This window comes from Vulpes vulpes, chromosome 3 (assembly GCF_048418805.1).
Source record: "Vulpes vulpes isolate BD-2025 chromosome 3, VulVul3, whole genome shotgun sequence".
Lineage (NCBI taxonomy): Eukaryota > Metazoa > Chordata > Mammalia > Carnivora > Canidae > Vulpes > Vulpes vulpes.
The window spans coordinates 117477812-117492515 of record NC_132782.1 but is presented as its reverse complement, the minus strand read 5'-3'; the positions used below and the strand labels follow the sequence as shown (position 1 = coordinate 117492515).

The window sequence follows — 14704 nt, the reverse complement described above, 5'->3', positions numbered from 1 at the left end:
CTATGTGGGAGGACACGACTGCTATCTGTCTGCACTCTTTCCAGATCCTTTAGGATTCACCTTACCTTCCTGCCAGTATGTTCTGCAAGAAACGAGTTCCATGAGGTTACTGGCTATGACGGCATGCAGCCCCTCTCATTTGTGCTAAGTTACCCTGCTTGGCTAGCTGGGGCCTGTCTCACCCTTAGATAATCAGCTAACTCCACGCTGGCTGTGTCACTAGCCCTACACCCGGTGGTCCTGAACTCAAGGGAGTCCACCGCGATGGCCTCTAGACCCTGATGGGACATCTGGACGTCACCACCCTGATGCCCCCTCCTGTCTCAGGACAGAAGCACTCTCTGCCTTCAGGCGTGCAGACAATTCAAAACCTAGCGCCCTACTTGCTGCACTCAGGCGGTCGGTATTTAGTGAGCACAGGAGGCCCAACCTCCCCCCAGCTGCTGCACTGCCCTTCCCGGTGGTTTCCACACTGTCGGCTCCTCTCTGGGTTTGAGTTCTCTTTCTCCTTATACACCTCTCTCCCTTGCTGTCTGGCGTGACAGATCACCTGTCTGAGGACTGTAACTGTGGATCCCTTCTCTGTGCCTCCAGCTCAATAAGCAGCAGCAGCAGCAGCTCACCACTCTCGGAGAAGGAAGGATTGAAATCCTTTATAGCCCCTGAAGACAACTGCCTTTTGCCCCCTCCCGCCCAGCAAAGGGGCTAACAGGGATGTGAGGGGGGCCAATACCACAGGAAGTCCTCCAGGGAGCAGGGACAGACGGACGGCTGCTTGGTCACGACATAGTCCCGGCCGTTCTGGCAGACGGACGACTTGCGGAGCCGCAGATACTGTTCCTTGTAACCCAAGATGCAGCCATCTCCATAATCCCCGGGGTCTGCGGAGTGAGCCAGCCATATGGTATAGTCCTTCTCCTCACCTAGAGAGAACACAGGCTGTTCAGGTGACCGCCTGGCCCCACACCCACAGGCGAGAGGCGGCTGCAGGTGGGGAGGAGAACACGGACGGGAAATGGGGGTGTCTGACTCATCCTACTGCCTCATTTTGGAACTGCAGATGAAAGTTGCAGGACTTGAAGCCTGCTAGCAGTTGGCATCACTCATGTCAGGGGAAGACTCTTCATGTCTCACCGTCCATTTGGGTATTAGGAAAAACCCTATTTGTTTCAAAGTGGGCAGCTGGATGGGGGACCTCAAAGCTCCCTTTGATGTGGAGAGGCTGCTGTCTCTACGTCTGGTACACCTGTGCTCTTGGTCAGCAGGAGCTGCCACTAGTAAGCGGCCAGGTGTTCCCTTTTAGGACAAGATAACAGCCAGCCCAAAGCAGGGGTTCAATTTCACCATTAGGTTAGCTTGCCTCAAGCAGAAGGAGACAAGGTCTTTCTAGACCTTTAACTCTAGTCAACTGGCTTTCCAATAGACGGTTGGTACAGTCAATCTGGTTTCGTGAGTCTTATCATACTGGAAAAATGACTCAAATGCTATGGCTTGAAGACTGTGCATTAGGTTTTTATCCTTTAGGATATGAAGGCCAGCACAGAGCCTTTTAAGAAGCAGGTGCTTACCAAATCTTTTAATGGCGTTAAACTTTAGGGATAACTGTAGAGCAGCCTTACGAAGGAAAAACTTGTAAGCTGGCTCCTTTACAGCCTATTTCATGAATCTGGATAATAATGACTCTCGAATATTAAATCATATTTAAACACCTGTAGAAAAATAAGGTCCAAACGAGTGCTCCTGCTTCCTCCAGGGGTCAGTGAACTAACATTCTGAGGAAACAGAGCCAGCATACAATCTAATAACAAGATCAGGACTCAACCAAAGTGACCTGAAAACCTTAAGTCTTTTATTATAACACCCCAGAGTTCACAGGGTGGGGGCCTTTTCTCCAGTTTTCTCTTTTTTTTTTTTAATTTTTATTTATTTATGATAGTCACAGAGAGAGAGAGAGAGAGGCAGAGATACAGGCAGAGGGAGAAGCAGGCTCCATGCACCGGGAGCCCGACGTGGGATTCGATCCCGGGTCTCCAGGATCGCGCCCTGAGCCAAAGGCAGGCGCCAAACCACTGCGCCACCCAGGGATCCCTCCAGTTTTCTCTTTTATCCTCCATATCTTTCAGTAGAATGTCAGCATCTTGGGTACTGGGGGCCTGGGTTGGCTTGTGATTGTTTAGCAACAGCTTGCAACGAACATTTTACCTCCTTTTCTGAAGTCATTTCCCGTCCCTTGAACACGCCTTCCAGCCTGAAGTCACAGAACTCTGAAATGGTCAGTGTGGGCTTCGTGCTTGCCCAGTAGCCATTCTAGAGCCTCATCTGTGACGGACATTCAAGCCAAAACTCTTTGCATGAAAACTTGCCTGCTTCAATGTTTTTTTTTTTTCATTCAATGTTTAATAAGGGACACAGTCAGATGCTCTTTGCGATAGACTTCCCTCTAAAGCTTTCTCTCTACAGTTCTGTTGCAATCAAGGGTGAAAATCCCTGAAATGTCATGAAGTAATTTAAGATAAACACAAGCATGCACCATCCTTACAAGCAGAAGGAAGTCCTATAGAATGTTACATAACTCTACCAGTGCGAAGCCAGGCTCTCCTACGTGACAGCCTTCGCCACTTATGGCCAGTCTGAATTGAGATTTATGATAAGGCTAAGTGGCAAATATACACTGGATTTTGAAGCTTTAGAAGAGAAATGGACACCTGGGTGGCTCAGCGGTTGAGGGTCTGCCTTTGGCTCAGGGCGTGGTCCCAGAGTCCTGGGATCAAGTCCCAACATTGGGCTCCCTGCATGGAGCCTGCTTCCCCCTCTGCTTGTGTCTCTGCCTCTCTCTCTTTCTGTGTCTCTCATGAATAAATAAAATCTTTTTTAAAAAAAGAAAAGAAATAGAAAATACAAAACATTTCATTGACAATTCTTAATACTCCTTACATGTTGAAATGATAATATTTTGGATATGTTAGATGATTGTATTATTACTAAAGTGGATTTCACTTCTTTTGCTCCTATAGTGCAGCCAACAGAAGAATTTAAATGGCACATGTGGTCCTTGTTTTATTTCTCTTAGACAGTGCTAGTCCAAAGAGGGAAGCTGCATTTCTGATACCATTCCATTGCCTGGTTACCCACATGGGACATCCTTCAACCCTTTTCCCTATTCATTTTCTTATTCCAGCTCTAAGAAATGAAACTGAATTGGTTATTTAGGAAAATGGGCTTCTAAGCTTCTGGTAGAAAATGCCAAGGGAGATACTCACAGTTCCTTTCAAGGACATCTTTAAAATCAATGGTGTAGGAGACCCACTGGCGAGTCAGGAAAGATTCTGTGAAACCCCAAATGCTGATATTCATGGACCGAGCTCCAGGTTCTGAAGCTAGGCCGGTAAAGTAGATGGGCTCCCTGGTGAACATATAGGTCTGCCAACACTGACCCTCATCTGTGGAGAACCTGAAACCACAATTAGAGAACAGTTGTGACAGACATCAACATGTTCTGGAGTACCAGGAAACCACTCTGGCTGTTTGATCCCAAACCAGAGAAAACCCTTCATATTTTAGGTTATGTCTTACTGACAATTATGTTAATTTTTAATGCCTACAGTTAACAGGGTAGATAAAAAGGATTCATTCAAAGAGTACAGAGGAAAATGCCTTTATAAAAATTCTTTCATAGGAAAGAATGGGCTTATAAATAAACAAAACAGGAATTATTTTATATAACTTATACTTTAAGGAGTCATCTTCCACCCCAAATGCTTAAACACTCCTGTAAGATTCTCATGGAGAAAAAGAAGGATATTTTTAAAAAGTGACAAAGTGTTAGCTAGAAGAAGTCAGAGGAAAAAGCAAAGCCAATGAATGTGGGTTACATTCCCTTCAAGAACGTTCCCTACAGTTGCACAGGATACACCATTTGAATCAGGGTCAGTAATCAGCCCACCCTGACCCCCACAACCAAAAAACACCCCACAGTTGCCCCCTATGCAGATAGTGTGGGTGGAGTGGAGCTCATGCATACTTAATCACATTGATAGGATGGCTGCTGTGCTCAATGGCCACAATGATGCCTCCGGAATCCAAGATGGTGTAATAGTGGGGTCCTTCCAGCATCTTCGCCCAGGAGTAACCCCCATCATCTGAGATGTACACATCCGGGATCATCACTGAGATGGCATCCCCTACACTACCTGCAACACAATCCACCATCTCATCAGCCAAGATCAGCAACGAAACACAGGGGATTTACTGCAGAGAGAATAATTTTCGATGAATTTTCTCTGATAATTTCCCATCATGCTTCTTGTAACAGAAGAAAGGGCCACAAAATTTGGGAAAGGGAGAAGTCACGTTTCTCTCTCTAGGAAAAACCCAAAGTAACATTATCGTGCAAGAAATTCTACGAAGGATGATAAAAGTCACATATGGTGGTTTTGTTATAGGATTCAAGGCTGGGACTGAGTCTCAGTGTGCTCAGCTGATAGTTCCCAGGGAGATGAGGGGAGAGCTGCTTACCGTGGGCGATGACTATGCCGACGGCCTTAGGCTCTGAGAGTGGGGCCATCGGAACATTTAGCTTCTGGGAGATGCTGTAGGAAGCATGAATATGAAGGCTGCACTGTGAAAAGAAACCAAAGCTTAGATTAAAATCAAAGTGCTATTTTTTACTCATCTCAGAGCCTTCTATGGCAGTTTTGAACTTAATCCAGACTTCAGTGGGATACCCCTTAAAAAAACTGTGATAAAATACACATACCATAAAGTTTACCATCTTGACCATGCATGTTTAAGTGTACAGTTCACTAAGATTAAGTACATTTACAATATTGTACCACCATCACCACCATCCATCTCCAGAGCTTTTTCATCTTGCAAAACTAAAACTCCCCATTAACCAATAATTCCCAGATCCCCCCAGACCTCCAGACCTCCCAGAATGAGAACCACCATTCTACTTTGTTTCTATGAATTTGACTATTCTAGGTACCTTATAGAAGTGGAACCATATTTGTTTTACAACAGGCTTATTTCACTTAGTGTTATGTCCTTAGGGTTCATCCGTGTTGTAACAAGTGTCAGAACTTCCTGCCTTTTTAAGATAGAATATTATTCCATTGCATGTATGTGTGTAATGTATGTATATATATATATCATACTTTGCTTATCTATCCATATGTCAATGGACACTTGGCTTGTTTCTACCTTTTAGCTATTGTGAACAATGCTGCTATGAACATGGGCACACGAATAGCTCTTTGAGACCCTGCTCTCAATCTTTTGGATATATACCCAGAAGTAGGATTGCTGGATATGGTAGTTCTACGTTTAATTTTTGAGGAACCACTATACTGTTTTCCATAGCGACTGCACTATTTTTCATACCCACCAACAGTGCACAAGGGTTCTAATTTCTCCATATCCTTAGTAACACAGGTTGTTTTGTTTTTGATAGTAGCCTTTCTTGTGTGTGTGAGATGATCACTCCCTGTGGCTTTGATTTGTACTTCTTTAATAATTAGTGATGTAAAGCATCTTTTTTTTAAAAAAAGATTTTATTTATTCATGAGAGAGACACACACACACAGAGGCAGAGACATAGGCAGAGAGAGGGAGAAGCAGGCTTCACGCAGGGAGCCTGACATGGGACTGGATCCTGGGTCTCCAGGATCACGACCTGGACTGAAGGCGGCGCTAAACCACTGAGCTACCTGGGCTGCCCATGAAGCATCTTTTCATGTGCTTATTGGCCATTTGTATATTTTCTTGAGAAATGCCTATTCGAGTCCTTTAACCATTTTTTAATTTGGGTTTTTTGTTGTTGTTGAGTTATAGTCCCAATGGGATATATATTTTCTAAGATTTTATTTATTTATTCACGAGAGACAGAGAGAGACATAGACAGAGAGAAGCAGGCTCCCCACAGGAAGCCTGATGGCCGACACAATCCCAGGACCCCAGGATCATGCCCTGAGCCAAAGGCAGAGGCTCAACCACTGAGCCACACAGGTGCCCTCCAGTGGGATATTCTTGATTCCAAGTGCATTAGTATATATCTGGGAGCAAATTATGTAATTATTTTCCTATGTGTAATGTCTTAGTTTATCTTATTCCTGCATTATACAAAGCCTCTGATCAATACTTAAAGCCTGATTCCACACAGATAAACTTGATAAACACTTGACATTGTTTAGATACTGTACAAGATGTGGTGGTGATTAAAAGTAAGACTTAGTCCTGTCTTTAAGAGAGATTTCTGAGGGGTGCTGGGGTGACTCAGACGGTTAAGCCTCTGACTTTTGGTTTCGGCTCAGGTCATGATCTCATGGGTCTTGGAATTGAGCCCTGCATCAGGCTCTTTGCTCAGCAGGGAGTCTGCTTGAAGATTCTCTCCCTCTGCCCCTCCCCCCACACGTGTGAACTTTCTCTCTAAAAGAAATAAATTTTTTTTTTACTTTTTAAAAAAAATTTTATTTATTTATTCATGAAAGACACACACACAGAGACAGAGAGAGGGGCAGAGACACAGGCAGAGGGAGAAGCAGGCTCCATGCAGGAGCCCGATCCCAGGACCCCAGGATCACACCCTGAGCGGAAGGCAGGTGCTAAAATGCTGAGCCACCGGGCGTCCCTGCCACGCTGATTCATTCATTCATTCATTTGTTTGTTCATTCATTCATTCCTTCATTCATTGCCACACTGATTCTTAACTGATCCCTGGCCCATCTTCCACTCTGCATTCAGCAGCATAGTAAAACACAAAATTGTAGCCTTCAGTTTTTTCTTTAAAAGACAAATAATCCATAGTATTTGGGCTTTTCTTTGCAGTTCCTTTTCCTACATTCGAAGTCACTTTCATTACTCTCATTTCCCAACTTTCCACTTGTAGCTGTGGCCCCTAATCATGTTCATTAGTCAAAGACCTGGCACTGATCAGAGCAGAATGGGATGGATGGCTGCCTTGCTCCCAATACACAGGACACTTGGGGGTAAAACAAACCTCATTCTTGTTTTTTGCCGTAGCATCACATTCACTGTTTTCAGGCTTCCTCAGGTGCTTCCACCTTCCTCCTTGGTCAAAAGTGATCATAGTCTGGATGGAATTATCTGAATGAGAAAATAATGATATTAAGTCTGAAACACCAGAAGCATCCTCTTAAATTTCTTTTTTTTTCTTTTTAAAGATTTAATTTATTCGAGAGAGAGAGAGAGAGAGAGAGAAACACAGGCAGAGGGAGAGGAAGGCTCCCTGTGGGGAGCCAGACACTCAACCACTCAACTACCCAGGTGCCCCCTCTTAAATTTGTTTATCATTGCATCTCTCTCTTTCTTGAGACGATATAATATCATTAAAAGTCTGGAGTCTCACAAGCTTGTAACATCAACAAATATGGCTCAGTGTTGGTAAGCAGAACTCCAGGATACTTGAGGAAGATTTCCCACCTCGGACCCAGCTGATTCCAGATACCATCTAGACTGATACTCTTGAAAGATACCTTTTATCTCCTCACCAACACAAACAGGCTGATGTCCATTCTCCTTGCTTGCCTGCTTGCCTTAGAAGTAAAATTGACACTGGGAAAGCATTCTAATCCTTCCTTAGATAAGGCCAGGATATCAGGCTTGTTTTAGGGACTCTCAAGACTTGAATGTATATGTGTAAGTCTGGCATAATAATTCCTGGCTTTGGTCTGTCCACTACCCTCTCTTATACTTTTTCTTTTTTCTACATGTCTCACCAATGACATACACTACTGCAGGTTTATTTTTTTTTAGGTTTATTTATTTATTTTTTTTAAAGAGAGACACAGAGAGACACACAGAGAGAGAGGCAGAGACACAGGCAGAGGGAGAAGCAGGCTCCAATGCAGGGAGCCTGACATGGGACTCGATCCTGGGTCTCCAGGATCGTGCCCCGGGCTGAAGGCAGCACTAAACCACTGAGCCACCTGGGCTGCCCTACTGCAGGTTTAAATTCAGAAACAATTTGCTTTGAGATTTCCAAGAAAAATCAAACAAGAAAGCCAGTGAAGGACAATTCATTTAGTCAATAAATATTTATTGTGTGCCTACTATGAAGACTGTTGTGAGCCTTTGGGACTCTATCAGTGAACAAAACAGGAAAAAACTTTGTGAAACATACATCCTAGTGAGGTCAGACAGACGAACACCAGACGCTATACATAGGCAAATTATATAGTATGTTAGACAGTAAGTGCTATGAGAAAAACCTGCCCAGCTCAAGAGAGGCTGAATGTGTCTGTGAGGAGGGGAGAGCAGACAAGCTTCCAACAGGATAGTCAGGCCAGGTTCTAGTCAGAAAGTGACATATGAGCAGAGATGGGAAGGGGCATGGTGTCATCCTCACAGCTGTCTGGGGAACAGAGAACAGTGCCTGCAAATCTCTAACCTGCATGTGTGCAGAGGGCTGGAGTGACCAGAATGCGGTCAGCAGAGGGGAGAGGGGTGGGAGGTGAGGTCAGGGAGGAAACGGGACCAATACCATTTATGACCTGCAAGATCTTTACAAATAAAAACAAACAACCCTCACCTCCTACCAAAAAATAAATATATATGAACAAAACCTTAAGAGTCATTCTGTACTTCAGAGTGACATGTTTATTTGAATAAATGGGCCTGAGGGAAGGTGAGCTCTGCAGAACCACCGAGTATAACACAAGAGAAATGCTGGCTACCGCTGTGCCCTCTACAAGGAGGAAAGCGGGCAGTGGTTCAAACTCAAGCTCATTCCTCTAGTCCTGAACCTCTCAATATAGAAAACTTATTTTTTTTAATTTAACACTTATTCTAAACAACATGGAACCCAAAAAGTCTTTCTTTCTACCTGCTATTGTTTTGCTTTTTTTAGTTATATTTACCATGACTTATGTAAAATAAAGGGCCAGAATCTATATGGATAGGCTTGTAGGCTAGGCAAGCAACATTCCTGGGGGGACAGGACCATTCTTCTCCCGCAAAACCTCAACTCCCAACATTTTCGGCTGAAGGACAGCTGTGGCCAGACTCACCTTCTGAGAGCACACTGGTTATGTAGACCCCACGGAGGGAGGTCACGTTGGTAAAGTCTGTCTCGCCACCTGTAGTGGTGTAGAGATGTCGGTCCAAGGACTTGGAATAGACAATGCCTCGATCGTCTGAGGTAAAGATTGTGCCATATCCAGTATCTGAAATAGGTGAACAAGCAAAAACACTGTCTTGGGAAGGAACAGAGAGAAAACAACAGTCCAACGGTACACATGGCTGCCTGCATACATTAGCCAACTGTCTCTCTTCATGATGTGGATGCAGACCTGAGAACAGGTCCTGGTTTGATACTCGTGAGTGTGATGTCCACCTTTAACTCCAGCACTCAGCATGGTGGATGCTGTTTGTTGGATGAATTAGGTGCTACAGAAAAGCCCTTCCCAGGTATATTCAGATGGCAGAGGCAATGCACTTATATTCATTTCATACATATCTCTAAATCTTTATATTCCAGAACAACTCTTCTCAAACTATTTGTGGTGAAGGATTAATTTTTTATTAAGTTTTATTTATTTAAATAATCTCTGTACCCAGTGTGGGGCTTGAACTCACAACCCAAAGATCAAGAGTAACATGCTCCTGACTGAGCCAGCCCTGAAGTATCAATTTTTAAATTTCTATTATTATTAGCACAAACTGGTCCTTTGTACATATAAAAAAATTAATCACAAGAAGAGTGAAATACAAAAGAGAGAGGAAATATAATCCATTACTTTTAAATGATTACATTTAACAGATATAAGATTACTTTGTCAAATGGCTATAGATGTTTCTCAGTGCTTGCTACTGCTTTCTGTGCTTACTTGGTAACAAAGAGTTTGCAAACCAGTATCAGTCCTCTGACCATTCTTTAAGCAGCACTGCTCTAGAATACCTGGACATACACGTAAACCATATTACAGGATCAAAACAAGGGGCCTTCTTAACAGAGACTGTACTATCTGTAAGATAGTGTATTCAGTAGGACACTCACTAATTAATGCCTATGCCTACAGGTAAGAGGAAAAGTCAGCATGTAAGAAGGAAGCTCAAAGTAGAACATGAGACTTAAATCTCTATGCATCAAGGGTGGGCCACTAAAAAAGCTCTTACCTCCAGGTTCATCTACATGCATGAACACCATGTCATCATTAGCTGCTAGAATAGAGTAGAACTGTTCCTGCCCCACAGAAGGTAGTTGGGCCATGCTCCACGTGTCCCCTTGATCTGTTGACACATGAATCCTTCTTGTTGTATCCTGGAACAAATGCCAATATTTACCTTTTCAATTTTCTTTTCTTTCTTTTTTTTTTTTTAAGATTTTATTTATTTATTCATGAGAGACACAGAGAGAGAGAGAGAGACAGAGACAGAGAGACAGAGACACAGGCAGAGGGACAAGCAGGCTCCATGTAGGATTCAATCCCAGGACTCCAGGATCAAGCTCTGGGCCAAAGGCAGGCGCTAAACTGCTGAGCCAAGATGCCATGTATAGGGACATGAATAGGAACACTATTATTCATAATTCTGAGTATCATCCATTTCCTCATATAACTGCTGTAAATGACAGGTCCAGTACCAATTACCAAAGCGATTTCTAACCCCCGGCAAAGTTCCAGGCAAAGGAACAATCCATTCTATTGTAAGTAAGGCTATCTTGGCCTCCCCTTTGGCTTCCTCATTCTAGTATGGCCCTGTAAGACAGAATCTTTCCAACCTCTGACATTCCCATTTCCTTCAATTGAGCTAAGGGTATGATGGAGCCACCATTAGTTTGGCTTTATAGCCATCTGCATATGCTTGCTCAGATAATTCATAAAATTACAATTGCTGCACAAAAGTTTGATCCCTTTGAGATAGTCCTGACATAATCCAAAGAATTAAATAATTAAGAATCCAAAAACTGGAGATGAAACCCATGCTTGGGAGATCACAGGGAAGTCAAGATGTGACATATCTCCTCTTCACGGAAATAGGTGTCGATGAACAGCCATAATGAAGGTCACATGCACAGGCTGGGAAGTGGCCAAGGAGAGGCAGAAATTAATATAAAGGAGCTGATCAGGGAGTAGTTATCTGCTAAAAGGAGTCCGTTAAGGAGGCAATTAACACCTCCTCTTTGATAAACAGCTCAACACAGTTGGCCAGGGCACAAGAATTAGTCCCAGGGCCTCCTTATGTTAAATACTTTTTAAAATTCAGTGACAAGTACATTTAACTTATTTTTCTAACTTATACCTAGGTGTTTACTTTCAATCTTACCCATTATTACACTTATAAACTAGAAATCAAAAGCATACAGTAGGATGATGATTTTATAGATAGTAGCAGTACACTGTCGGAGGCTACCTCTGGAATCTGCTTTTGACCATGGTTCTACCTTTGGGTAGTAAGCAAGTTACTCAATTTCCTCAAATACAAATTGAGGCAAGAGGACCTGTTCCTAGGGTTGCTGGGAAGATTTTATGAAACTGCTGGAGGAAGTTATGTGTAGTTACTGTGACTACTTCCCCTTCTCCACTCCCATTCTCTCTGAACCCACGGTAATCAGCCTGTTAACCCCAGTCCTCCGATGAAACTCCACTCGTCAAGGTCAAGGTCTGCAGGTAGGTGGAGAATAGCCTCCTGGGGGCAGGAATGGAAGCACCAGGCGCAGTGGCAACCACCACTTTGCCAACTCCAGTGGATAATTCTCAGGACTCCTTTAATTCCGCATCTCTGTTGAGTTTCAGGTAGCCAACCTCCTTCTTGAGGCAGTTTCTCCACTTGGCTTTCGTGGCTCAGTCCACTTGGTTTTCCTTCCTTCAGTCTTCTCTGCTACATTCTCATCTCTTCCCAGCCCCTCAGTGTCGTCGGGGTGCTCCAGCAAGTGCTCAGCCCTCCAGAAGATATCATCTATCATATAATTCTTCATATATCATATATCATATAATCATATATCATATATCATATAATTTGGGGAGACTCACGTGCCCAAATGCTCACTCGACATTTCCACTTAGATATCTAAGAGGCATCTCATACCCAATACCTAATTCTTGATTTTCCTGCTACAAACTTGGTTCTCTTGCCATCTCGGTGAATGGAACTACCATTCACCCAGTTGCTCAGGGCAAAGACTCTAAAGTTATCCTTGCTTTCTCTCATTTACTCCCTCAGAAACCATAGCTAATTCATCAGCAAATCCTATTGGGAATATGTTAAAAATATATCCAAAATCTTACCACTTCTTCCCTCATTCACATTAACAGCCTGGTCCCACCTACCATCTCTCACTGCTGTCACGGCCTCCAAGCTGCACCTGGTGCTTCCATTCTTGCCCCCGGGAGGCTATTCTGCACCTACCTGCTCTGTCAAAAGGGAAGCCAACTTATGCCAGTCCCCCGCTCACCACCTTTCACAGCTTCCCAACACATGAAGAATAAAAGCCAAGGTCTTAATCATGACCTATAAAGGTCTTGTTTGATCTGACCACTGGCTCCCCCTCTTTGGACCACCCTTCTGTGTGCTCCAGCTATGCTGTCCTTTTTACTTTTCTTCAATATTTCAAACATGTTCCAGTCTGAGGGGCTTTGTGCTTACTGTTCCTTCAGCCTAGATGTACACAGAACTAGTTCTCACTCCAGCTGGGTCTCAGCTCATCCAAACCACCCTACCTAAAACAGGACTGCTCCAGTTCCAAGCACATTCTGTTTCCTTACTCGGTTATATGTTTCTTTATAGATTGGATCATTACTGAATATAATGTCATATTTATTCATTTAGTATCTAATTCCCTATTTAAATATAAGCTCTGAGAGCAGGACCTTTATCTATTTTGTTCACTGCTATATTCCTAGGGCCTAGAACAGTACCTAGAATATAGCAGGTACCCAATTAATGTTAACTATTTCTATTATCAGATTGGATAACGAGCAAGTGGATTGCTTTTTTTCAGACGTCTGTGTCTGAGTGAAGTCCAAACTTTGGGACTAAGTGTCACAAAACAGATATCAGAATTCCTGTGGTGACAACAGGCTGGAGTGCAGAGTAGCCCAGAAGAATCAATCAGCCTCTCAAAAGAATTACCTCCAAATGTTAGCGATACTAAATGTTGCAAAAAGGCAAGAAACTGTCAGTACTAGTCATAATAGGGATCCATTTAACACATACTTAGAGAAATTTCAGAACCTCCAAGAGAGGCAATACACACCTTATCAGCCATCACAGAGGCAAAAAGGAAACGCCCCCCAAGACCAAATGAGTAGATTTTCACACCAATGGTTTTGAAGCTTTTCCCCAAATCTGAAGTTCTCCATAATTCCAGTGCCCCAAGGTCAGCTTCTTAAACAAGACAAAATATGAATTAAAATTTCACATACAGGTGAATCTCTAGTTCAAAATAACTGTTTTAGAATGTTCTTAATTTTATAGCTAAAGGATTTTAAAAAATATTTTATTTAAAAATATTTTATTTATTTACTCATAGAGACAGAGAGAGAGAGGGAGAGAGAGAGGCAGAGACACAGGCAGAGGGAGAAGCAGGCTCCATGCAGGGAGCCTGATGTAGGATTCGATCCTGGGTGCCTGGGATCATGCCCTGGACTGAAGGCGGCCCTAAACTGCTGAACCATCCAGGCTGCCCAGCTAAAGGATTTTTAATTCTATGCATGTTAGTCAAGTGATAATGGAAAATACCACACATTAGACATAGGGAATTCATAATTTGGGTTTTATTTTTATACATGTAAGGTTTTGCACTGGACGGAAAGAGAAGAGTTTACTTAATTTTTAAAAAATATTTTATTTAAATTCAATTTGCTAACATAGTATAACACACCCAGTGCTCATCCCATCAAGTGCCCTCCTCAGTGCCCATTGCCCAGTTACTCCAACCCCTCACCCTCTCCCCTTCTGTAAGAGTTTACTTAATTCAAATACAGTGTTGCATAAACACATCACAGCTGCAGCGTCCTGTTTTTGCTTTCTTCATGACACACTTATCTTACTCTATTTTAAGTAGTATTGTTTGAGTTTTCTGTTTTCTTGCTCATCATCTAACCCCCTACTGGAATTCAGGCCCCAAGAGAGAAGGGCTTGGGTGCCTTCCTCTCTCCATCCTTAGAACAGTGATTCATACTACTGCAGGTGTGAAAGATCAATGAATGAAAAAATGAAATGAATTTGTTGAATGAATAAATGAAAGATTATGCTTTCTGCTTTAAAACGGTGTCACAGATTGGAAAGCCAACAACATCCACTGACACAAACACAACCCCCATCCACTTCTGCGGAAATCACTATGCATTTCAACTTGTTATTGTCTGTAGCCTAATATTTACTTTATTAAATACGCTGGTAAAATTAAGTACATTGTCTCTATGTATAGCTTGCATTTTTATTTGATCTAGGTTCAGTACTTCCAAATTTTAAAAATCCTTGACAGTTACCTTAGCTATTAAAATTACTAGAGAATGGAAGGATCGTTGATGTTTCTATTTCTTATAACCCAGAACATTCTACTATGAATGGACAACAGAACACTCTTATTTGGAACTAAAATATTACTTACTGCAGGAGCCATTCGCATAGGTGGTAAAGAAGATGGTGTTTTCTGAACCCCTACAGACAGACAAAGAGAGAAAAGACAGGGTTCAAGACAGCTGAACATCAACTGCAGTCACAAAGCTCCAAGCAATGCTGC

General features: G+C 42.8%; 1 protein-coding gene across 4 annotated transcripts in view; it reads right to left on the bottom strand.

Annotated features, from left to right (window-relative positions):
- Nucleotides 1–14704, bottom strand: part of SORT1 (sortilin 1) — a 65668-nt gene that overhangs the window by 10363 nt on the left and 40601 nt on the right. For 2 of the 4 annotated variants that reach the window (XM_072754398.1, XM_072754400.1), the window contains exons 7-15: nucleotides 14573–14622; nucleotides 13214–13344; nucleotides 10135–10279; nucleotides 9027–9182; nucleotides 6998–7104; nucleotides 4516–4618; nucleotides 4022–4190; nucleotides 3261–3451; nucleotides 734–923 (exon numbers count right to left, since the gene is read on the bottom strand). In XM_072754398.1, coding sequence (XP_072610499.1) covers nucleotides 734–923; nucleotides 3261–3451; nucleotides 4022–4190; nucleotides 4516–4618; nucleotides 6998–7104; nucleotides 9027–9182; nucleotides 10135–10279; nucleotides 13214–13344; nucleotides 14573–14622 — 1242 coding nt within the window. The remainder of the gene's footprint in view (nucleotides 1–733; nucleotides 924–3260; nucleotides 3452–4021; nucleotides 4191–4515; nucleotides 4619–6997; nucleotides 7105–9026; nucleotides 9183–10134; nucleotides 10280–13213; nucleotides 13345–14572; nucleotides 14623–14704) is intronic. The other 2 variants (XM_072754399.1, XM_072754401.1) reach the window with 1 other exon arrangement.